Source organism: Saccoglossus kowalevskii, chromosome 18 (assembly GCF_978046115.1).
Source record: "Saccoglossus kowalevskii chromosome 18, keSacKowa6.1, whole genome shotgun sequence".
Lineage (NCBI taxonomy): Eukaryota > Metazoa > Hemichordata > Enteropneusta > Harrimaniidae > Saccoglossus > Saccoglossus kowalevskii.
The window spans coordinates 28,914,691-28,941,821 of NC_140658.1; the positions used below are offsets into that span (position 1 = coordinate 28,914,691).

At 35.0% G+C, this 27,131-nt stretch overlaps 1 protein-coding gene across 1 annotated transcript in view; it reads right to left on the minus strand.

Annotated features, from left to right (window-relative positions):
• Window positions 1-27,131, minus strand: part of LOC144360399 (uncharacterized) — a 61,174-nt gene that overhangs the window by 31,292 nt on the left and 2,751 nt on the right. The window contains exons 2-16 of the mRNA XM_085493373.1: window positions 24,106-24,193; window positions 22,815-22,976; window positions 17,161-17,273; window positions 16,171-16,317; window positions 15,317-15,523; window positions 13,945-14,071; window positions 12,916-13,008; window positions 11,389-11,489; window positions 9,557-9,800; window positions 6,750-6,891; window positions 5,401-5,989; window positions 3,038-3,212; window positions 2,657-2,842; window positions 2,332-2,446; window positions 1,764-1,872 (exon numbers count right to left, since the gene is read on the minus strand). Of these exons, the coding sequence (XP_085349499.1) occupies window positions 1,764-1,872; window positions 2,332-2,446; window positions 2,657-2,842; window positions 3,038-3,212; window positions 5,401-5,989; window positions 6,750-6,891; window positions 9,557-9,800; window positions 11,389-11,489; window positions 12,916-13,008; window positions 13,945-14,071; window positions 15,317-15,523; window positions 16,171-16,317; window positions 17,161-17,273; window positions 22,815-22,976; window positions 24,106-24,193 (2,598 nt within the window). The remainder of the gene's footprint in view (window positions 1-1,763; window positions 1,873-2,331; window positions 2,447-2,656; window positions 2,843-3,037; window positions 3,213-5,400; window positions 5,990-6,749; window positions 6,892-9,556; window positions 9,801-11,388; window positions 11,490-12,915; window positions 13,009-13,944; window positions 14,072-15,316; window positions 15,524-16,170; window positions 16,318-17,160; window positions 17,274-22,814; window positions 22,977-24,105; window positions 24,194-27,131) is intronic.

Sequence of the window (27,131 nt, forward strand, 5' to 3'; positions counted from 1 at the left end):
GTCCTCCACCTGTGTGATTGTTCCTTGTTATTGAGTAATTGTAATATCCAGGTATATTGAATGAAGATGCAGAGTGTTTGTCAAGCCAAGTTTCACCAAGACCAACAATGTCGTGACAATTAATGTCTTTAATGAAGTCATTTTCCTGAGTTTTCCTGGCTAAACTTTGTATGTTCCAATAAGACAATGATAATGATCTCCGTTGTGAAATGTTAATATTCTTCCTAGTTTTCTGACAGCACATATTAATTCTAATTGGGGAAGTGTGGTCTATGACCGTACATTCCTGGCCAATGTGAAGGTGGTGAGTAGCCAAGGAACGATGTTAAAGGAAACTGCATATGAAATGGAACTGGATCTATTGGTCTGTAGTGTTGCTCATTGTCTCTTGGTCTGTACTGTTCCTCGTTGTTTCTTGGTCTGTATTGTTCCTTGTTGTTTCTTGGTATATGCACTTCCTTGGGTGTATCATAACTTCTGTTGTGACGATGTCTTGCATTGTTGTACCAGTGATTTGTTATGGTGATTTGAACACGTTGGCATCATTCAGCATTTTGATTGGTTAATTAGCGATTTAACCTCAACTCATGCAAGAGAAACATGGCGGATACCCTACAGCATCGGGCGTTTGTATGCGATCGGAATCATTTGCTTACGATGAAACTAAATTGAATTTTATTTGAATTTCATAACAATTCAACGAATTTATTTTTTGTGCGTTATTATAATCACTACTGAGTAATAATCAACAATTGTCAAACGCAGCATGATCGGATTACGCAACTGTGATCGTTTGCTACTACGCAATGCAGTTGTGTTTGTTTTTATATGAAACTTCGTTTAAAATATTCTTTCGTTACCAATAAAATAAAAACAAATGTATTTGAAAAATGACACTGGGCGACACTGTAATGACATTTCAGGCAGTCTACTTTTTAATTCAGCAAGAATTATTAATTATTGTTAATTCTGCAATAGTTTCTCTCGTCTTGGGTGGCCCAACTAACGGCGTTGAAAGTCTGCATAATAGGATATTTCAATGAAAATAAGTCCCCCAAAAATATTTGATGATTATTTTTTTAAATTTTGCACCCCAAATAAGCGCCCACCAGCCGTGAAATCCCAAGGACGATTTTTCTGATGAGCTAATTTACAGCAGAATCCGGTATTATATAAAGAAAGTATTATTATGGACATCTCACAGATATATTGCCGATGTTTTATACTGTTTGTAGTTTGCATATGAAGTGGTTGTTGATGCCCCTCCTATTATTCGACGTCGTTGACAATGCGATAACAATGCCACTCGCACTGTGCACATTTTAGCACTAGATCTAGTGCCATTTTTGCTCTAGATCTAGTGCCATTTTTGCACTAGATCTAGTGCCATTTTTACCACTAGATCTAGTACTTTTTCGGATTAGTGCTACTAGCACTAACCACTCGCACTACGCCCTTCTCAACACATTTACATACATGCGATTTCTACTAAATGGCTACTCGACCCTTAGTTTTCATGTGACATTAGCCTTATATGAGGTGACTTTGTCCATGCAATTGTGTCTGAAACAATATTTTTGTAAGATTTAATCATGTTTATGTGGTTATATTTTAACAACAAAAAATGTTGAAAATCTCAGCTATTTTCATTTAATAATTATGATGAAAAAATGGTCATCAAATAAAAACATCATCAACTGAAAAACAAGATTAAGTGATTCAATGTCAGAAAGCTGCATGGCATACTAACACTTAATTCTCACCTGAAACCTAAAGAATTCTGGCATTCTGTGCATGTTATACACAGTCTCAGATGTGAATGGACGGTTAATTAACAAATTATTGTATAATGATAATGACTGCTGTAACTTTCTGAAAAATAAGTATGAAATCATTTTTTTAAATTAATTGAATGGAGTAAAACACTCAAGAGCAAAAGCAAGTGAATCAACCAACGACTAAGGAACCATTTCAAGTTAAATGAACATACATGTATATTTTCAACACTTTTAAATTGTCGTATTGCAGCCAACCCTTTGAACACTAAAATTTGTACTGTCATACTTTTGGTGCAAACTTTTTCACATTTTAATTTTTAAAACAAAAAGAAAATTTTTCATTGGTTACAGGTCTTGATAAAAATGTTGCACATTGTATGTAATTTTCTATAATTTCTTTCTTAAATTTGAACCAAATTAAACATTCGCTTTAGGTATTCATCAAAATATTTGAAAAAAAATATAGAAAAAGTTATGTTTGTTTATTTTTTGTAAAAGGAAACAAAAATGTATGTCATTCAATGAGTTGAATTTTATGATTTGTTTCAAATACCTGTGTTTTTCAATGATTTTTCTCATTCGTAATAATGGTGGTATTACTGTCACCACCGTACTGTTTGGATACATGTGAGCAACCTTGGCTCCAAGCAAACTCTGATGTTCCCCACCTATAAATCAAACAGAATTCATTGTTGCACATTGTTGTGTTATCTACTTTCACTGCAACAACTTGCATGCCATTTTTTTTCCTTGTTATTTAGCTTGCAATTTTTTTTTCCAGCCACCCCCCATGATTCATAATGGTCGACCCCCTACTTGAAAACCAGGTAATTTATTGTAAAGAATATTATCATGGTAAAATAAAAAAAAGTTTATACCGTAAGTTAAAAGATTAAAATTTGCATCACTATTTCTGAAATATTTTTGCAATATTTTCCACTGTGCATCATAGAGCAGTTCTTCTTGGTGATTATTAGAGGCATCTTGTTGTCGTGTGTGTAGACTAGAAAGCGGTAATGGTAAGTCATCTTCAAGGTCAGCTTCTGTACTCTCGGTTGACTCATCTGTAAAATGAAACCAAACATGATTGAGTTAATGTTGATCAACATTTTGTACAGTATTATGCAATTTTAGTTAATTTCGTTTGTTAAATTCGAATAAAATGAAACATTACTAATTTCCCATTGAGAGATTCAAACTGACAAAAAAATATTGAAGAATTAAATAAAAACATGCCTGAAAGATTCTTTGCATATTACCTTGATTATTAACATTGCCACTGTCAATAGTTGTAACTGTGTCTATGTCCAGGCTGTTGTCATGGTTACCAGTATCAGGGGATTCGTATCCCAGGGAGAATGATTCCAGCAGTTTACTGAGTTGTTTTCGCTGACTTGAGATATCACCGTCTTCACCAACGTCCAGTAAACGCCTCTAAATTAATGTCAAATATTGGGACTTTGTTTTTAAGCACATGAATACCGAGAACACTTAATAAATTAACTCTCAGAATATCTTTATTTTTCCTGCTAACATTTTGGTACAACATTTATATTTCTATTACTGCCACTCACAAGGCACAGAATTGAGATGATTTCTAAATCAAGAAAGTCCACCAAATCACAAAATTAATTTTAGTTCGTAGACATGCTGAGAAATGTATTGGAAGATTTGTCAAAAATCAAACACTGTAAAGGATACTAATTATGAGAATGTCTACTGATTTGGAGATAACAGTGCCTTGCTGTTGTTACACTGTAATAATGTTACTGATCATATTATGTATGTCATTAACCTGGTGAGTTTTGCTCCTTCAGTGAAAGGTTTACAATAATGGCTGTTGATATGTGAACATGTCATGCTAGCTGTGGGTCCATAGCTTCTCTTGTGTCTGTCTCTAATCTTTGTGATGGTATTTTAGTCATTTCTGGTATATTTTGTATCATTAAATATGTTATTTTCAGATATTAGAATTTTTAACAACACAGAAGAACTATGGGTTCTATCAATAATGTCTTGTGCAACACAAACGTGCGACGACAAATGGCATCGCAAATAAAAGTCAATAAAAGCAGAATATTTTCTTGCATCACACCATTGAAGCTAACACCAATTGATAAATATGTTTATTAAACTCTCACCAAAACTAAAACTGTGACAAAAGCGATTAGTTTGATGTTCATTTTCCTGGGATTTAATTGCTTCAGACCACATGTAACTCCAGTGGCAGTCATTTTCGTCAGGTCAAACGAAGGACAATATGACGAAACTGGAGAAGGTATTCCAGATAACTTGTTGGATACCCTCGTAAAGCAAACGTCCATGCATATACTGCACAGTTTTTTGATAGAATAGAAAAAATAAACAATAACAGTAAATACTAAGAAGTCCATAGCAAAATACTGATAGTAGCAGACAACCATTTCCTGGCGTTTTAGCCGTTCCACTTTCTGAAGAAATTTCTAATACAGTGGCATCATTTAGCAAAGTAATTTTGTCCTCGTTCAACCTTAAGAAAATGCATGTCATTAGAATTACGTACGATTTAGCGAGCTAAATCCTGGGAAAAACAACTTCAAACAGATAACTTTTGTCATGGTTTTCATTCTGGTGAGTGTTTAATAAACATACTACAGATTGGGAATAGTTTCTGTTGCTATACGAAAATGGGGTAATTTTATCAACTATTTGTGATGCCATTCGACGTCGTGCGTTTGTGTTACGCAAATCTATGGGAGGAACCATAGCTCTTCTGTGTCAATAAAAATTCCAATGTTTGAAAATAGCAAATGTAATGACACCAAATGTATCACAAATAAATAAAATAACATCACAAAGACTACAGACTGACACTAGAAAAGATATGGACCCACAGTTAATGTCATGCATAACATTAAGTTTAATCCTGTCCAGTGTGTGGTTATGACATTCAGATCAAATATATATGGATTGGCATTGCATAAATGGTGAGATAATCAGAAAGGTCTAGCAAGTAAAATACAAAATTTGGGCATTTTACTGTTAATGACCATTCAGATGATGTTAATAAAGTCCTAATCAATGCAGACAGTTGTTATTTGTAAATTGTACGTGTATACATTGGCAGTGAAGCTGACACTGTTTCATGCACCACTACAATGAATGTAATGATATACTGCAGTAGACAACATCCATCAATATATTATCTTTTTTCACAACATTTTAAAACCACTTCTGGGAGCGAAAATACAATATCATGTATACTTTATGATGTTCAGTATGGGTTTCCGGTAAGCCTTTGCCAGTAGCCAAATTTTATTTACATTTGGTGGGGATAAATTGTGACACAGAAATGTTACAGTAACAGATATTTAATTTCCAATTTTTTTGACAAATTCAGGATTTTTCATTCCTCCTCATTTGAGATAACGCAGTATTAGCCAATGTTTCTTAAACTATATTAAGGTTGTTAGAAACATAGTATTTCAGCTCAGTTCAGTTTTAAATTAATGAATTGGGGATATTTTAGTATCTAGCGTTTTATTCTCATCAAGAATACATGTAATAATTCATTCAAGTACAATAGGATATGAAACTATTGCATATTAATCTTTAACTATTACACATTAATGAGCATATTTACCTGAAAATGGTTTTCACTTTTTACTTTGTTAATCTTCTCACTGTATCCATCACGCTTCAACAGAATATTTGATAGTTTGTTAGATTTCAACTTGACTTTATCATCAACACGATTGATTACATCTTTCGCCTTTATATCTTTGAGTTCCATTTTGTCAGCATCCTGCATATCTCTTTTTTTATTTTCGCGACCTCGTTTGATTTTATCGTTCATAAAGTTGCCGAGCTTAACTTCTGTTTTTTCTGGTGTAAGAACTTCAGCATCAGGAATAACTTTTTTCAAATTTAAATTTGAATTTTGACTGTTGATCTGCATATCAGCAGTGTTAGGGATACCATTATCATTTGTCTCACTAGCTAATATCTTCATTGCTTTTTTTAGCTCTTTTTCGTCATTTGTTAACTCGGCATCAATGTCTTTTGTTTCTTCTTCAAGCTCACTGTCCTCATCTTCGTCTCGCGTGAGAATTTTCTCAACACTTCTCAAAACAGTGTCAGTGTTCTTGAGAGCGGCATCCTGATCGGTTCCTACGTCATCTCTGTCCCAGTGTTCCCCTAACTTCTGCAGGTGATTTTTATCAGGAATACCCCTGAAGTGATCACAAAACAATATGCAAATGACTTTAGAAGTAAATGACTGTTGAGATCGCGTAGAGAGTGAGAGAGCCACAAGTTTTTTTTTCTCTTGTCATTACTTCTACTGTCCCAAAATTTCATGGACATATACATCAATAGAACAGAGAAAAAATGCCAGTAAAGAATGGAATACTACTTTGAGGGGAAAAACCTAGTTTTATGGCACTCTCACGTTCTATGAAATCTTGGCCAAAGTCAACTTTTTCATCTTTTACCTATTTTTCCCTAGATTTTACTCTAAAATTAAAATCAAGACATGTAGTCAAAAGAAATTGTGTCATTTTGGTCAAAAATAACTGTTACAATAAATTTCATAAAAATGTACAAACAGCTGCACTAAAATGTTGGTTGGAATGAATACTCAGAAGGTAAAAAAAATAATTTAATCAACACAATTAATAAAAAGTTCAGAGACTAGAGTGATAAACAATTTCTCATGGTAAGGTGAGACTTGATATTTTTCTCACAAATATTGGTGAAAATGTTGATATTGTCATCGTTTGTTGAGCATATATTCTCACCAATTTGTTGGCAAGATTTAAAATTTGCATCGTTTCATTAGTGAGAATCTAAATTTTACCAATTTGTCAGTGACAATGTTGAGAATATAAAAATTCTCTTTATTCTTGTAAGAATAATACCAAGACTTGCTGAACTTTGAGAAAGAGTTATCATCTCACTTTCTTGCACTTTTTACCCATAATGCAAATTTACCTAGGTTCATTTTCCCTGTTCCATATTTGTGCTACTCCATCTACCTGAGTATCCTGTGGCCTTTGATAGTCATCTGGATCATCTATTCCAATCTTTTTACCTGGTACATCCTTCATGACCGGATAAACCATATATTTGGGCTCTGAGAAAAGAATATTAATATATATTATATTATACCAGTATATTGATGATGTTAATCCATTGATTTGATTGGTCCAAACACAAAATTTGCATATGCAATCCATGGTATATTGGCTGATAATGCACGGCTAAACCAAGTGGCCCTGGAACATGAATTGACTACAGGTTTAATACGGAAATACATAAAACCGGTATTATTTGATTTTTAGGGAAATATAATAGTGGTTGAATTTTAGAAGAATATTGAAAAAAATACTGAATTAAAAACATCTGAAAAGTTATATAACTATAATATTGCTTTTTGTTAATGGTGGGATCCAAGCTGTGAGCGTCGGTCGTTGGGTGATTGTCGTTCGCCACACAAACCTAAACCACCGTCCCTTAACACCGTGAGGTGCCTACACGAACGCCAGAATGCTATGTTCTCAGTGTTGTTACTTTGAGATGGATTGCGAACTTCCAACAAAGAAAACATGATCTTTAAGTACAAGATATAATTGAGGGATTTAATGACATAAAAATGCAAAAAACTATGAGTCACAGGCAAAAATGTATGCCACCAATAACAACCGGTGTCCGGTAGCGGCAGCTGACAAAATTGCAGTGCACCCGGGTAATTGCCATCTGTTTCAAAAAACACAGGACAACGCAGGATTCGACGACGATATATGGTATTGTAATTCTTCACTATGGGTAAATAAATTACAGGAGATGATGAAGGTAATTTCGAAAGCTACAGATTTGTGTCGAGTGTACACCAACCACTGTATTAGAGCGACGGCATGCAAAGTCTTTCGGCCGGAGGTGAGACAAGGCATATCATGTACGTGTCACAAAAACGATGCGAAAATCCGATCTTACACCATCAAACTTACCCCAGAACAATGACAAAACTTGTCAGTCATACTGTCACAAAACTTTGGTTATACCAAAGGTATCCAGGTCAAATGTTGGAACTGAGGTCGCTGTGCCGGTCGTCGTACATGATACACCGCGTCCCGCCGCGTACTGCTGAACGTCAAATATCCACAGTTACAAGTAGTATGATGAGTCACAAAACTGGTTTATTTCACAACTGTACTTTCAATGGGCAAATTACAGTCCAAATTGTACAAAAACCGGAATGAAAACATGGAAAATCCGTTGTTTAAATGATCCAAACTGTACACGACCCTGTATTTCAAATCGCGTTGTGCGTCAGTAAAAGGTCAGAAAGGTCATCCTTTGTTATGCTAATTTGTGTGTTTACGCTGCTCTATTTAACGTGGATATGTTTTTTTTCATGTGGAATAAAAATTAGTTTGTATTCAATTTGAACTGTGTTGCGCATGTAATTTTTGTATGCATTCAGCTTACAACTACATACTATTCTTATAAATATTCATGTTCAAGGGCCATAATCATGATCTTTTAGTAGATGAAACTAAACTCTTTTTTTACAAGTTTTATCGAATTGTCAATATACTGGTATAATATATTAGCAATAACCCCCGCCGAAGTTGGATATACCACTTGATATTGCACAATTCACTCCACATATGCACTCGCCTGCGGCTCGTGCATATATGTCGTAAACTGTGCAATATCTCGTGGTATACCCGCCTTCGGCGGGGGTTATTGCTTAAATAACACATTTAACAGAAGAAAACAGAACTGAAATAAGTCAACCAACTTGAATCAGAACATGAAACAAACAACATAAATGTATTATAATTTATTGCAATCAGTCAATCTTTGTATAAAATTATGGTGCTCAAGAATTTAAAATATAAACAGGAATGCAAATTATCACTTCCAGCGAAATAAACTAATTTGTTGGTTGATTCAAATACATGTGCTCATCTTTTTGTATTTACTATGAAATGGTCCGTTGAATCTAATAATCTGTGGAGGGGTCATGCTCAATTGGGAAACGTGTACCAAGTTGGCAATCTGGGGATGCTCAATTGAGAAATGTGTATCAAAGTTGGCAATCTGGGGGTTCTCAATTGAGAAGTGTGTATCAAAGTTGGCAATATGGGGATGCTCAGTTGAGAAGTGTGTATCAAAGTTGGCAATCTGGGGATGCTCAGTTGAGAAATGTGTATCAAAGTTGGAAATCTGGGGGTTCTCAATTGAGAAGTGTGTACCAAAGTTGGCAATCTGGGGATGCTCAGTTATGAAGTGTGTATCAAAGTTGGCAATCTGGGGGTGCTCAGTTGAGAAACGTGTACCAAGTTGGCAACCTGGGGGTGCTCAGTTGAGAAACGTGTACCAAGTTGGCAATGTGGGGATGCTCAGTTGAGAAGTGTGTATCAAAGTTGGCAATCTGGGGATGCTCAGTTGAGAAGTGTGTATCAAAGTTGGCAATATGGGGATGCTCAATTGAGAAACGTGTACCAAGTTGGCAATCTGGGGATGCTCAGTTGAGAAGTGTGTATCAAAGTTGGCAATCTGGGGATGCTCAATTGAGAAGTGTGCATCAAAGTTAGCAATCTGGCGGTGCTCAATTGAGAAGTGTGTGTCAAAGTTGGCAATGTGGGGATGCTCAATTGAGAAATGTGTATCAAAGTTGGCAATCTGGAGATGCTCAATTGAGAAGTGTGCATCAAAGTTGGCAATGTGGGGATGCTCAGTTAAGAAGTGTGTATCAAAGTTGGCAACACTGACAGACATTTAAAACATACCTTCGGATTTGACAAATTTTTCATTCTCCAGTCGTCTTTTTTCCTCATAATTGCGTCTCTCAATACCTGCAACATTTTTCTCAAACATCAGTCTATGATCATCAACATCACCATACTCTTTAAGCGGTGCTTTTATTTGTTTTAATGGTTTCTGGAGTTTGGGAGAATTGTCTATATCTCTGTAATTTGTTTGTTCTGTTTCAATGTTTCCATTCAAATGGTTGTTTTCTTCCATCCTTTCTCTCTAAAATGATATTTAACAAAGAACTACATCAACTTACAACATAAACCTAGTCGGTTCTCATCGGTGAGGATGTGGGTACGATTCCTGGAGTCAACTGTTAAATAGCAGTATACAACTTAGAGTGCACCTTACTCTGTTTGAAGTATATACATATACAAGCTCAAAACATTTGCAAATTTTATGTATTTCAATGAATCTTGGTATATAAATTTTGGGTTTATTTGCATAATAATTTACTTTTTGGCTTTCCATCAATTTTTTAAAAATTAATCATTAGGCCAGACTTTTATTATCCCTTGTTTCGCGAACAATAAAATTTTATTTCAACGTAATTGCTTGTGCCCGCTGACTTGTAAGTGCAAAGAATTGCTGAAAAAAAAAAATTTTATCTTCATTTTTTTTTACGCCCGCCGCATAACAAACCCAAGTTGCATTTTCGTGGGAGTATCAAGTACCGAAGTCTTGCGCAGATGAGAAACATGGTTATACATGGAATAAAATTTTATTTCAATTCTTCTCTCCGATCAATGATCTCACTTACAATTCTTTGAGAATCACACAAATCTAATGGAAAAAAAGAATTAATTTTATTTTTTTTCCGCCCTCCTCAAAATTGCCTTATAAAAACTCAAGAAACAAAAAAAGTCTGGCCTTACATATGTGCCCTGGAACAATACACTGACCTAATTAGTTTTAGAAATTTTAGTTAACTTTTATACAACTCCAATACTCTCAAGCACACAGGAGTTTCAACAACATTGTGTTTGACCTTTTGACCTCCAAACCAACTTGTGTTACAAAATAAAGCTGCATATTTGTGTTCATAATACTTCAAAACTGATGATTAAGATCTGTACTGAATAGGAAACTATCATGTTAGACTATAGAGAAATACATAAAGAATGAACTTTAGTGTGTTGTGGGTACAGAAGGCATATGAAAAATAATTAAGAAATAAATTAATTAAAGATTAAGATCAGTTATTTAAACAAGATGATAATATTGGCTGATATAGCATTAGTGTTTACATTACTAATACATGTAGAAACCTCCAGAGTGATATCTACCTAGTATGTACTAAATGATGCACCATACTTGAAATCTGATGAGTAATACATGTATCTGTGGAATAGCTAAAAATTGGATAATTTTATATAGAATAAATAACTAAATATGCAAGAATTTCAACCCCAAACCCATGTATGCTGAATATTCCAAGTTTCATTGAAATCTGCTATGTGGTTTTTCAGATATCAGTGGAACAGCTGACAAATGGCTAATTATTATGCAAATTGGGTAATTAATATGCACAGATCGAACCAAAAACTCAGGTTATTGCTAAGAGCATTTATACATTTAATTTCAAGTGGTTCCTAGATATCAGTGGAACATGCGTACATCAACACAATACATGCATATGCACACATGCACAAACAGGGTAACAGAAGTCACAACTTTAGCACAAAAAAGGCTGGAAAAATTAGGGCATTTAAAATTAATTATTGTTTTATAAAATATCTACATGTACATGTAAGTAACCACTGCTGGGAGTCTAATCAGTGCAAAGAGTGAAAGAAGATATTCGTACTTGTAAAACAATTCCTATCCACCTTCTCAAAATTTCAAGTTCACCATCTTGATCCAAGTAAAGCTCGTCATCCTTTGGTAAATCTAATTTCATTCTGTGTCCTATAATCAACAGACAAGGTCATGAGATAATGACCCAGGGGTTATAAGATAATGGCACATGACCCAGGGGTCATTTACTTTATATCAAATAATGTTTCTACTCAATTCACTTTTGATGACCCCAAGAAATATGAATAAAGTATATATGCCAGTGTAAGCCATTGAAGAGCATTAAATATGGTATCTAACAACACCATATAAGGCATAAATCACCAAAAAAGGTATACATCACCATGAAAGGTATACATTACCATATAATGCATACATTACCATATAAGGCATACATTACCATATAAGGCATACATTGCCATATAAGGCATACATCACCATATAAGGTATACATTACCATATAAGGCATACATTACCATATAAGGCATACATTACCATATAAGGCATACATTACCATATAAGGCATACATCACCATAGAATGCATACATTGCCATATAATGCATACATCACCATATAAGGTATACATCACCATTAAAGGTATACATCACCATTAAAGGCATACCTCACCACATAAGGTATACATCACCATACAAGGTATACATCACCATACAAGGTATACATCACCATAAAAGGCATATATCACCATATAAGGTATACATCACCATATAAGTATACATCACCATTAAAGGCATACATCACCATATAAGGCATACATCACCATTAAAGGCATACATCACCATTAAAGGCATACATCACCATTAAAGGCATACATCACCATATAAAGGCATACATCACCATATAATGCATACATCACCATATAAAGGCATATATCACCATCAACGGCATACATCACCATATAAGGCATACATCACCATATAAGGCATACATCACCATACAAGGCATACATCACCATATAAAGGCATATATCACCATTAAAGGCATACATCACCATATAAAGGCATACATCACCATATAAGGTATACATCACCATATAAGGCATACATCACCATATAAGGTATACATCACCATATAAGGCATACATCACCATATAAGGCATACATCACCACACAAGGCATACATCACCATACAAGGCATACATCACCATATAAGGCATACATCACCATACAAGGCATACATCCCCATACAAGGCATACATCACCATACAAGGCATACATCACCATACAAGGCATACATCACCATATAAGGCATACATCACCATATAAGGCATACATCACCATATATGGTTGTGGTGTCTAACTGCAAAATTAAACACTTCTCATGAACTGTACACAATCCAAAGCCCATATGATAATTACAGGAATCAGTGAGATGTTTGTCCACTGATCATACCAAAAGGCAAATGCAACTAAAACAAGAGATACAAGAAGGATCTGGACATTGATAGTCACATAGTGGGTTGTATTCTCTGATTTCTCACAAGGTTCCAGTGAAATCGATATTACTAAACTCACTCACCGAGTATATGTAACATTTGACTAGAGGTTTCTGAACTATGAGGTAAGAGCAGTAACTGATGAATCAAATGTTCTTTTGTGGATTGAGTAGGACCTGAAAAATTGGAGAATATATCAATCATTACTAAAATACTGCAAAGTATGCACAAATACAGTGTAGTGATCATATCAATCGTTGTGTAGCGCAGCCCAATGTGAACCAGTAGAGAGCATACAATACTTCACCGTATTATTGTGATAACTTTATTATTATTGCTTATCATTCATAATTCAGTTAGATATGCCCAAAATGCCAGCAAAAAGTACTTGTATCTGCATCATTGTTCGTGTTTAGCAAGGCGATTCCAACTCAGTAAATGTTTTACATTGTTGATGTGCCCAATGTAAAGAAAGAATGTGACGTTCAAATGTAACGTAAACATGATGCACACTATGCAAATAAGGAAACATTTTTTGTAACACTTTCAAACATGTTTTTTTATGCTGTTTAACAGACAGATGGATTCTATTGTTTTCATGCCTGATGTATAATAATTAGAAGTGTTCCTATTAAGTGTTTCCTGATAGTTCAATCATAATAAACTGTAATGCCAGTAAATACTCATTTTATGTAATTCATCTCACTAAGTTTTTGCACAACTGTCTGAGTTCATGTGGTGAGACTCCAATCCAGTTACATTGGTGCAGTGTCTGATGTATACAAAAAAAAAAAGCAGTCTTTGAAAGTAATGGAAATATCAATGAATATGTCTAAAACACATTTGAATGCACCCTTAACAGTTCGTATCAGTCTTCGCAGGTCTCTGAATTCTAAAATTCTTCACTGCCAGGACAAAATAATATTTCTTTCATTCGTAAGCACCAAACAGTGTCATGCCACTCATTACAGAATCTTGTGCTACTTGTTGAGCAATAACATAACTGATATTTTTTCCCTAACCTTTCAAATAAATATTTCCTTAGGCTATACATCACATGATGTGGTGACAAAATAATGCTATAAATATCGTAACATCAGTTCTATACTCACCTAGTCTTAGTAGTGTTTTTAACGGTATGGAGTTTGTTCTGACTGGTGGCAGCGTAAAACTGTCATCATCATCTTTATATTGAATAGTTAACTCATCCACTGAATTACGAAGATATACCAAAGAACACTGCAATTACAAAATTTACATTACAGAAATAAAGGTTTCCAGATTTCTACTCTGATAAAGGAAAGATTTGTGGCATTTTCTGGATTAGACGAGTTTTGAAAAGAAGTCAGCCAAAATGATATACGTATAATATCATGTAACTTCTAAACCATATGGATGCAAAATGCATTATTACAGGATTTTAACTCATTTTTAAAGATGCAATATTTTAGCACAAATAAGTTCATATTGCAACTTTAATGGTACCGGTAGTTCTCAGCTACAGGGGTCAATAGTTACGGGGGTCAATAGTTACAGGGATCAATAGCTGCAGGGATCGATAGCTGCAGGGATCGATAGCTACAGGGGTCGATAGCTGCAGGGATCGATAGCTGCAGGGGTCGATAGCTACAGGGGTCGATAGCTGCAGGGATCGATAGCTGCAGAGATCGATAGCTACAGGGGTCGATAGCTGCAGGGATCGATAGCTGCAGGGGTCGATAGCTGCAGGGGTCAATAGCTACAGGGATCGATAGCTGCAGGGATCGATAGCTGCAGGGATCGATAGCTACAGGGGTCGATAGCTGCAGGGATCGATAGCTGCAGGGGTCGATAGCTGCAGGGGTCAATAGCTGCAGGGGTCAATAGCTGCAGGGGTCAATAGCTACAGGGGTCAATAGCTACAGGGGTCAATAGCTGCAGGGGTCGATAGCTGCAGGGATCGATAGCTGCAGGGATCGATAGCTACAGGGGTCGATAGCTGCAGGGATCGATAGCTGCAGGGGTCGATAGCTGCAGGGGTCAATAGCTGCAGAGGTCAATAGCTACAGGGGTCAATAGCTACAGGGGTCAATAGCTGCAGGGGTCAATAGCTGCAGGGGTCAACAGCTGCAGGGGTCAATAGCTACAGGGATCAATAGCTACAGGGATCAATAGCTGCAGGGGTCGATAGCTGCAGGGGTCAATAGCTACAGGGGTCAATAGCTACAGGGGTCAATAGCTACAGGGGTCAATAGCTACAGGAGCTGTTGTTCGGTTGTCCCAGGTGTATTTTGTGAAAGATGACTAAAGATGGCTTTGATATTAAACACAAAGTTTGCTTTGAATAATTATATTTTTATGTAGACAGTTTCTCAGAAATGTTGTTCAGCAGGACAAACAGGTGCCGGGTATGTTTTTTTGTTTTGTACTCCTGAAATCTGAATTAATTGATCTACTCTATTAATCACTTGATGATAGAAGGACATATAACACCAATTTTCATACCTCTTTCCCAGTTTCTATCTGATTGCACAGTTCGCTCGGCAGTGGTCTTTCAGCTGACTTTAACATGACACGAGACAAGAGAGTATCGTCTTGCAATGTCCAGACGGGTGTTTTTGAAGCCAAAGCAATTTTACACTCCAGTCCACCGATGTCACAAGCCCTTCGCAATAGTTCATTGATGCTCTCCCAATTGTTAAAATAGACTTCCTATAAAAATAAAATACTATATTTTCTAATAGAATAACGACCTTAACATACATGTAAGTGGCTGTTTTGGAGAAATATTACATGTACATGTATATAGCATAAAAACGAATTTGTGAAAAACATAATTTGTTTCATACTTCTAGGAATGCAGAATATGAGAAAAATTTGTGGGATTATTGTGCAGTTTTTTTGAAAAATAAGAATCAGATATTTAAAAAAAGAAAAATATATGCATTTACCCATACATTGAGATAGATGAAAAATCATTTAATGATGGACACAGCTTTAAATGTGTTTGGTAAATCCATTATTAAATAGGCTTGATATGGGTTACGTTGGTGACTCTTCCCCAAAACCAATATTCACTAAGGAAAACATTGGTAATCAAGTGCCCAAAATGTTTGTTTCTCTTGAATGATTCACTTTTCATTGACATTTCATAGCTTTGGCTAACAGTGTTAGATGGTCACTCACCGACATTACCAAAAATGGTGGAGAAAGTAAAAGATGTTTTATCCCATTTTGAGTAACTCAACACACAGCAGGTTGACCTTTTCTCACATTGTGATATATTATGGTTTACCGAGTAACAGTTTCCATGGTTACAAATCTGTATTATTGAAATAAACATGTAGGATGATAATTACCATACTGGGGTCTTTAGTGTGAGCATGTGATACCAGTGTTTCTTTCGACATTGAAATAATTTTGGCCAAGAATTCTTCAAATTCGTGTGGTAAACTATCAGCAACCAATGTAGTCAAATTACTAAGAAGTATTGTACCAAACATCACCTGAAAATAACAAAGTTGTGAATAATTACTTTTTGTGTGTTGTCGCATTTATTTTATTTGAAGCACAACTCGATTAGATATAAGTGCACATATAAGCCTAAAACTTGCATTTATTGTATGCTGGACATTACAATTATCACCACACCACACAGCTGCTCCCTGGCTAGTTTATTTTTTATTAGATCATTTTTTAAAAACAAATGATCTCACAGACATAGGTGGTCATAGAAGTCAGGTGTTTGAGTTTTCGTAAAGCAATTAATTATAGACAAAAATATGTGAATTGATTGCTTGGTAGATGCTCGACCAACTTGCAATGACTTTATGATGTGAAAACTGAAATTTGACAGGATAGGTGTAGGGAAGAAAGAACAAAAAGTGGGTTGATTAGAAATCTACAAAGTAGAAATTTCAATGGTACAATGCTAAATTTTTGTCACCTTGAAAAAAACATTATTTTATCATGATTTTTTGTTTTTCACAATGTTGGGAAATTATGTCCAATAGACCATTTTTCGTTCTTGTGAATTCAAATGTAAAGACAGGAAAAACAAAGGTCATCATGTTGAAATATCGCTTTAATAGTGGTATTTCCATGCTTAATAATGTGCTGTACACATTTGATTAAGGTCATTTTTGATGAAGTAAGGGTACCAAAGCGCAATATCCTCCTCTCAAAAATCAGCATTTTGACACTGAGCTATTAAAACAGACGTTCATTCCGCATCTTTCACGCATTGCATGAGATTTCACAGTAAACGGAAAATCCCCTATTGGTCAAAAAAAAAAAAAAAAAAAATTATAGAAAAACACAAAATGACGTTCAATAATATAATAACTTACTTGGTAATCCTGATTTAAGTAATCCACAGCCTCCATAAGGTCATCAATTTGTAAAGTATGATAATATATCACATGACCTTCTGAGTATTTTGACAATAATGGTAAATAATAATCTGAAATATTAATATATTTTGAGCCAGCACAATGTCATACTAACAGCTATTGTCTTGAAGTCTTGATTCAATTTATTATCTCTGATAGTGGATCAATTAATTGTCATGAGTAAAAATAAAAAATATCCTTTTGAGGTTTTGGGTATAATTATTCTAGATACTTTATGCAAAATGAACAATTAATCAAGAATTATTGACAGGTGATATTCACAATGGGTCATAGTGGATTACATAATCACAGTTGGGTATTAATTCTAATAACTCTTGAAGTGCAATAATTTTCTCTGCTAAAATTGTGAAACACAATATTATATAATATTTTTCTATGATTTTGTCCAAAGATACATCAATCAATTGGTTGCATGTACAGTCATTATTTCAAAAAGAATGAAGATAATGAATGAATATAATCAGAGAATTCAATTTTGATTAAGCCCAGAATATTTCTGGTCATCAGATGCATCAGTTAACGTTTTTGCACCACACTAATTTAAGTTTATGAGAAAATGAAATAAAAATTGAATTTTCATAAAAAATTTAAATAATAGCATAATTTTGAAAATGAAAATAAACAAAATTATTATTTGTATTTTAGAAATACAAAAACATTTTAATTTTTTTCTGGGCATTTAAAATGATGCATTAAGTGACTGTCAAGGTAAAATTGGGGTCTTTTACCACTCACAGGTAATTTCAGATTGTATGTTTTTATTTAGTAAATGTGTTTGTGGTGATTACAGCATTGACAATTGAGAATTGTGCAATTTAAAGACTGATTAATAACGCGCAAATAAGACTACCACATGACATTTGTAGGTAGACATATTTTAAGAAAATATTTTATACTTGGAATTTCACATTAGATAAATTTTTTAAATAGGATTTACCACCAAGTGGTACTGCCTATAATTAGGTTTTACATAAATCTTCTACAAAATAAGTTTATATTTACTGACTTGTGCACTAGACTTAGCCACTGTACAAAATGTTGTTGTGTAGTTTAATTACTTTTACCTTCTTTTTGTAATTATTTTCTTACCACATTTGCTACTTTTTTTGAAGTAGCACCATTATATATGTGCTGGTCACCTGTGCGACTCATTCCAGACATTTGTTGAAGTTCAAAGTGCCTGTGAAATGCCCACCAACACATTTCCCATTTTGGATTTGTGTTCCACTGAAATGGGCAGCTATTGATTTTTTGTTGAAATTTATTACTCGTATCTGAGTATATTTGAAATACTTCTCATGTTGTAGCCACACCCACCTAACTTGAAATAGTCGTCTGTTTCCTGCTTTCTGACTCCAGCTGAAGTAAAATAGCACCACCAAATACCAAAATATTAGAGAAAGCCATATTCTTACACTATACTTTTATAATACTGTGTCATTTAACAATACTATTAATGATATATATTTTTCGATCAGCACTTTTTTTGAAACGTGTTTTTGGCGGACGGAGCAATGCGTATAGTAAAAGTATGAAAATTTATGCGTTTCTTAATGATCCAAGGGTAAGGACTTCAACGTACAAAAGCCATAAAATCAATGTGAAAACGTTGGGATGGACATTCTCCTCACACCGTCTCATATGCAGTGTCTATTTTACCATTTTCTTCCACCGAACAACTGACCTCATTTATAAAAGAACAACATTACTCTGATTTAAAGACAGAAAAATTAAACCTGGCACAGTACTAAATACTTTTTTGAAGAACAAGTCCATGTTCAGTGCATTAGATTTCAGAAGAGAGAAAAACATCAGGTAAGTGTTTCAAATGTTTTGCGATTCTGAATAACCTTTTTTTAGAGACCATATAGTTTGTGATACTGTAGAATACTTTATTTTCACTTGGAATTTATTTTTGCTATTTTCGCTGAAGGGATGATTCCGTGAAAATAAAATCCAACGAATATACTTTTTTTCCTATATTTCACATTAAACTCATCAAAAATCAGTGAAAATAAATTCCATACAAAATGCCCAAAAAGCCTTTTCAGCGAAAATTAATTCCAGCAAAAATAAAGTATTCCACAGTATGTAAGAGGTAGCAAAGATCTGACGTGAAAACCAAAGCGTTGGTCAAACAGGAAATTATGCAGAACTCACATGTTGGTAAATTTTCAATTTCGCTGTCAAAAAGTTTCTGAATTGTTTGGTGATTGGTGTTAAATAACAAATTCACACTTCTGTGATCTTTACTAGCAGCTTGATCTGCGTAATAAGTTGGCTGTCGTTAATATGACAACCATGCAAAAGCAAATTACACTCTGAATTTTTGTTGTATTTCACTCTCAATTATTTTTTTTATCCAATCAAACACCACCATTCATGCACTTGTCCAAGTCATGACCTGTAACGTTTCAACAAGACGTCAATTCACTCGCACACGGCTATCATTTAGTAACTGCGATTTACGAATCACCAACTCATTATATCATTATTTTTCTATTTCATTGATCGCTTTGTTCAATGTTTAGAAAGTTAAATATTTTTTCTTTTTATTGCAGTACACCATTGATCGCAATGACCAACTAGAGGAGAGACATATTTGGTATCTAACTCAACCCTTGATCGCAATGACCAACTGGAGGAGAGACATATTTCGTATCTAACTCAACCCTTGATCGCAATGACCAACTACAGGAGAGACATATTTCATATCTAACTCAACCCTTGATCGCAATGACCAACTAGAGGAGAGACATATTTCGTATCTAACTCAACCCTTGATCGCAATGACCAACTAGAGGAGAGACATATTTCGTATCTAACTCAACCCTTGATCGCAATGACCAACTACAGGAGAGACATATTTCATATCTAACTCAACCCTTGAATGCAATGACCAACTACAGGAGAGACATATTTCGTATCTAACTCAACCCTTGATCGCAATGACCAACTACAGGAGAGACATATTTCATATCTAACTCAACCCTTGATCGCAATGACCAACTAGAGGACAGACATATTTCGTATCTAACTCAACCCTTGATCGCAATGACCAACTAGAGGAGAGACATATTTCGTATCTAACTCAACCCTTGATCGCAATGACCAACTACAGGAGAGACATATTTCATATCTAACTCAACCCTTGAATGCAATGACCAACTACAGGAGAGACATATTTCGTATCTAACTCAACCCTTGATCGCAATGACCAACTACAGGAGAGACATATTTCATATCTAACTCAACCCTTGATCGCAATGACCAACTAGAGGAGAGACATATTTCGTATCTAACTCAACCCTTGATCGCAATGACCAACTAGAGGAGAGACATATTTCGTATCTAACTCAACCCTTGATCGCAATGACCAACTACAGGAGAGACATATTTCATATCTAACTCAACCCTTGAATGCAATGACCAACTACAGGAGAGACATATTTCGTATCTAACTCAACCCTTGATCGCAATGACCAACTACAGGAGAGACATATTTCATATCTAACTCAACCCTTGATCGCAATGACCAACTAGAGGACAGACATATTTCGTATCTAACTCAACCCTTGATCGCAATGACCAACTAGAGGAGAGACATATTTCGTATCTAACTCAACCCTTGATCGCAATGACCAACTACAGGAGAGACATATGTCATATCTAACTCAACCCTTGAATGCAATGACCAACTGGAGGAGAGACATATTTCGTATCTAACTCAACCCTTGATTGCAATGACCAACTAGAGGAGAGACATATTTCGTATCTAACTCAACCCTTGATTGCAATGACCAACTACAGGAGAGACATATTTCGTATCTACCTGGTAACTCAACCCTTGAATGCAATGACCAACTACAGGAGAGACATATTTCATATCTAACTCAACCCTTGAATGCAATGACCAACTGGAGGAGAGACATATTTCGTATCTAACTCAACCCTTGATTGCAATGACCAACTACAGGAGAGACATATTTCGTATCTACCTGGTAACTCAACCCTTGAATGCAATGACCAACTACAGGAGAGACATATTTCGTATCTAACTCAACCCTTGATCGCAATGACCAACTAGAGGAGAGACATATTTCATATCTAACTCAACCCTTGAATGCAATGACCAACTGGAGGAGAGACATATTTCGTATCTAACTCAACCCTTGAATGCAATGACCAACTACAGGAGAGACATATTTCGTATCTACCTGGTAACTCAACCCTTGAATGCAATGACCAACTGGAGGAGAGACATATTTCATATCTAACTCAACCCTTGAATGCAATGACCAACTGGAGGAAAGACATATTTCGTATCTAACTCAACCCTTGATCGCAATGACCAACTAGAGGAGAGACATATTTCGTATCTAACTCAACCCTTGATCGCAATGATCAACTAGCGGAGAGACATATTTCATATCTAACTCAACCCTTGAATGCAATGACCAACTGGAGGAGAGACATATTTCGTATCTAACTCAACCCTTGAATGCAATGACCAACTACAGGAGAGACATATTTCGTATCTACCTGGTAACTCAACCCTTGAATGCAATGACCAACTGGAGGAGAGACATATTTCATATCTAACTCAACCCTTGAATGCAATGACCAACTGGAGGAGAGACATATTTCGTATCTAACTCAACCCTTGATCGCAATGACCAACTACAGGAGAGACATATTTCATATCTAACTCAACCCTTGAATGCAATGACCAACTGGAGGAGAGACATATTTCGTATCTAACTCAACCCTTGATCGCAATGACCAACTAGAGGAGAGACATATTTCGTATCTAACTCAATCCTTGATTGCAATGACCAACTACAGGAGAGACATATTTCGTATCTACCTGGTAACTCAACCCTTGATCGCAATGACCAACTGGAGGAGAGACATATTTCATATCTAACTCAACCCTTGATCGCAATGACCAACTAGAGGAGAGACATATTTCGTATCTAACTCAACCCTTGAATGCAATGACCAACTACAGGAGAGACATATTTCGTATCTAACTCAACCCTTGATCGCAATGACCAACTACAGGAGAGACGTATTTCATATCTAACTCAACCCTTGATCGCAATGACCAACTACAGGAGAGACATATTTCATATCTAACTCAACCCTTGATCGCAATGACCAACTACAGGAGAGACATATTTCATATCTAACTCAACCCTTGATCGCAATGACCAACTGGAGGAGAGACATATTTCGTATCTAATTCAACCCTATACGATTAATTTGTTCATTATGGTCCACTCTTCCTTGAGTACACGAGTGTCAATTTAAGTCACAAACAAGAAAATTGAACAAGAAATTTGCCTTATATACATTATCAGCAATGCATGCTGACCAGCAAAACCCTTCATACGTCACCAAGGGTAATTGTGTATGCAAATGAGAAGCTTCATTTTAAAATACATCAAAATAAAAGTGGCATGGATTGAGTTTAAAAAACATTTTTTCACTTTCACAATTTATTTTGTACTAGTAGAAGCATTTCACAGACACTTTAATAAATAAATATATTGAGAGAATCACCACATAAATTCTAGGCTGGTACCTACCAGGAATGACGAGAGAGGCTATAGTAGTTGTTGCAATATTTAGTGTAGAGAGATGATATGAAGTCACACCAGTGCCAATCTCTAAGAAACTACCACTATTTAAATTTTCTTTTAATTCATCTACATAATTGTACCCTGGTATTGATCTTGGTTTAAATCTCTCTGTAAAACAAAACAAACAAGTACCAATTAGCAATTAAATTAATAATCAAAATATTGTTAAAATTCCATAAAACAAGTCATTATCAATAATAGTGTCCACGCTATATGAAGTACGAGCTAAGATTTAAGCTAATCTCGTATATTGGCATATCGGATAGAACCTAATGTTCCGGGAGGGAACAGTTGTTAGCATGGGCTAAGGAACTCCCAATCTTGTTGAGAACATACAAAAATCTTCATTCATGTTAACTATGATTACTATTACTGTAACTAGGAAGGTATACATATTAGTTTTCGGTTATAAAACAATACCAAATCAAATTCAGAAAGTGCAGATTGCAGAATAACAGGATCCGTACCTAGCATTTCTTTGCCTGTGCTAAGCGTTAACACACGTTTCATAGCACAGGCTAAGATATTTGATCTCTTAGTCCATGCTAAGGAGCTGTGTGTGAACGCTACTAATGACATCTAGTCCCTGTTTGTATTATAGATAGGATATACAACGCTTGATCGGTTTAGGCATGTCCAATATTTGGATTAGGAAACAATGTCTTTGGATTCTAGAGAACTTTTCAAATTCACTGCTACAAAATTTTGCGATTTTCACAGACTTGTCGAATGTGTGAAAATTCACCACTCCCATATTTAGATCAGTTTATAGTATTCATTATTGGATGAATTTGTTAAATTTCAAAAGTGTTATCCTAAATTATTAGTCTAATTTTGGATAAGTCTGTCTGTCTGTATAGAGCCTTATTTCTCAGCGCTTTGAATATTCAAAAATCTAAAATGAGTTCTATTTCCTTTTAGTAATTTGTCCATTTTTTGATAATTTGCAATTTATACATATTCCTAGATATTATTTTATATCTGTCATGATTTTTTGAAATGTGTGAAAAATTGTACAAGAGGTTTACGTTTCATATTTCAAAATTTATTTATACTGGAGGCTATATTGGCACTCTTGTCAAAAGTTTCCTATTCAAATACAAATGGAACAACTTTAGGTGCAACACTCAGGACATCACATGCTAAGTGTCTATTGCCTTCATACAAACTGGAACTCTGCTAGTATTGGTGAAGATAATTTGTTTTCCAGACTGGTGTTAGCATATTTAAGTCGTACCTTCTTTGGGTAGGTTTCCCTGTGTTAGTGCAGACCACAATCTATTCATCAATTGAATATCTTCATTGTCAGGGATTGAACTTTGATCCTGAAATATAAAAAGAAAACAATAATACAAATAGCAAAATACATAGAGAACGGTCAGCTATCTCAAGATAAGGTCATGTACATGCAATAGTAATCTAAACATTCACCAACACAAATGTGGAAACAATCCAATTTACTTTACCATTATCTTTTTTCCTACTTTTATTTGCTAGTTGTTTTTTTATTATTTTTTTTATTTTCCTGTATGTATTTTTATTCTCACTTTAATAGTTTGTTTGTCTTTATTCACATCTGTATTGCATTTTAGTCAAAATCCTAATAGGGATACAAACGCAATAAAGATAATTATTATTTTGAAATAATTTTATCAGGACTTTTTTAAGACCAATTCATTGACTGACTAGTGGTTCTTTACAGACCGGTGTGATGCTCTTGGTGTGTGAGGAGTTGGGGTTGTGAAAAGCAGACAGACCGGAACAGGAAGTCAGTAGAAGACAAATAATTTGTTCATTAGCTTTGGGGGAATTTGATTAGCTTGGGGGAAAACAGAGGTGTTAATCCGAAAATTCATTGTCCATTCCTGTTTGTGATTGGTTCTGGCAACGTTTGGGAGATTGTGACGTAACTCCGACTGTGAAAAACTAGTAGTTAGTTCACTGTGGCTAAGACTACAAGAGAGCTAGCCCTGCGTACAGTGCTGTGTGTACGGGGATGGGGACATCTATCAACCGAACGCGTTCCCGTACACACAGCACTGTACGCAGGGCTACAAGAGAGCCTACTAGTATACGGTGCCAAAGCAATTTTATATGGAAATCCTTGACCCTCAAAATTAACGGAGTTTATGCATAATATACGTATATTTAACGAATTACTTGGGTAAGTGCGTTTTTGTCCGCAAGAAATCCTCGTCGGACGTCAACAGATGCTGCAGGAGCCGGATAGTTATGGCATGTGTAGAAGTCTATAAAATCGCTGGCGACGAACGATCTTTGCTTCCACGATTGATTGCTATGCTTCTTGGAATTAACACTGCTCGATACTGCAATGTGAGCATTGTTTCCATCAATCGGTGGTATACCTGGCGCAATGGCTATCCCAGTTGTGCCCAAAACAATTAAACTCGTATAAAAACACAACAGTCTAATTGTGATCCTGGGGGCTGCCATCTTGTCTTAGACTTTAACTATATCATGATCTAACAAGTTCGGCAGTCTTCGTAGATCTTCGTACGCGTTCGGAAAGCAGAGATTTAATAACTACTTGGTGCAATATAAATAACAACAGTTACAATAACAATAATCCCTTCCTAAACAAACAATGAAACATTTCACCGGTGACGCCACTTATTTACGGAAGTTTAAAGTTGTTGCCTGTACCCGGGCGTCTGTACTCGCCAGCAGTAGGAATTGTTTGTTTGTTCGTCTGTTTGTAATATTAAGTTGAATCGAATAAAGTTGTTTCCCGTTTACTAGGGAAAATGTATAACTTATTACATGTGATGCCAAGAAGATTTTCCAGTATAAAAATTATGAAATGCAAAAGCAGCATTAACAAAATTGAGAATTAGCGCCCATAATTTAGAAATTGTGGCTGTCTATCGCACACATTCGATCAGGTCCAAAAAAACTGTGAGCACTGTGATTGTGTAATGGTAACACAAAAGACTATGGTAGACTGTAATACGTCGTTTATTTCGAAAGACAAGTCTAGCATCAAAGTACAATTAGAACAATCCACACTAAACATGCACTAAAACACCCTTTATACAGGGTTAATAGGATTACACCGCGGATTTTAAAATGGGAGGAAAAACGCTATGATTGGTGTGCCATGTGAGAAGGTCACTATAGAATAAACATTTCGGCTTAATCCGCTACAAAGTTGCGACTTCTCTTGCGTTCGCTGTGATAAAGGCATGTTTGTGAACATTACGTAAATGGCTTACAATAAATTGATTTGTGCTTCTTTGTCATAGGAATACATGTATTGTGAGGTGAAATGAAGCATGAAACGGCTTCTAACAGACATAACTCAGAGAATAATGCTTGGAATCGAATGAAACGAAAACGAACAAATACAGAAAATGGTTGTCTATCGATACAAAGTAAATACGAATGACAAATAATAACTATAATTAAACAACAACAAATATAATTGAATCGAGAAACACACACGTGGATAAGCATCCACGATAGAAATAGAGAAAGGACGATACAAAAAATTCCTTGCAGTGGTAGAAAGTGCACTGCTTGCGACCAAAATGAGATTGAAGACAAAATGAATTTCTTTCTTGAATGCATGTTGTATGTAAATGAGGGGACTGAAAAATTGAAGGAAATAAATTTAATACATTGTAACAGCACAAATGCTAATAATTTTCTAACAAGCAATAGCAGCCAAAAAATAATAAAACTAGCAAGCTACATCTATTTCTTGTTCTATTTCAAAAACAACCAGCTGCCCCTAAATTATGTTTTTTTTTTTATTTTCTATTTTAGCACTTCCAGTTTGGCTACTTTCTCAGTTCTTCATCTTTACTTCTTCATTGTAATTTTCCAATTTCCGAGTCAATATCCAAATAATGATACGATTATACAATACAAATTATTAATATTAATAAGATTATTATTAAACAAATATTATTGTTTTTTTATAATAATAAAATATCCAGAATTACAACTGACGCCATTTTTGTTTGTCTGTTTATTAGATTACATTTTTCATTACAAATATAAGCTGATTTCTTTCAAAACAACAACATTCTTTTCATCCCTTTACGTCACACAATTGATTCATCAAACCAGGAAAGGTGTACCCCACTTTAATTTGATTTGATTGTACATACCTTCTTATTTATTTATTAATTAATTAATTTATTTATTTATTCATTCAAAAAAAATATTTATTTATTTATTTGTGTTGTGGTTGCATCCAATATATAAAAACTTAATAAATAAACAAAATACGTACACCTA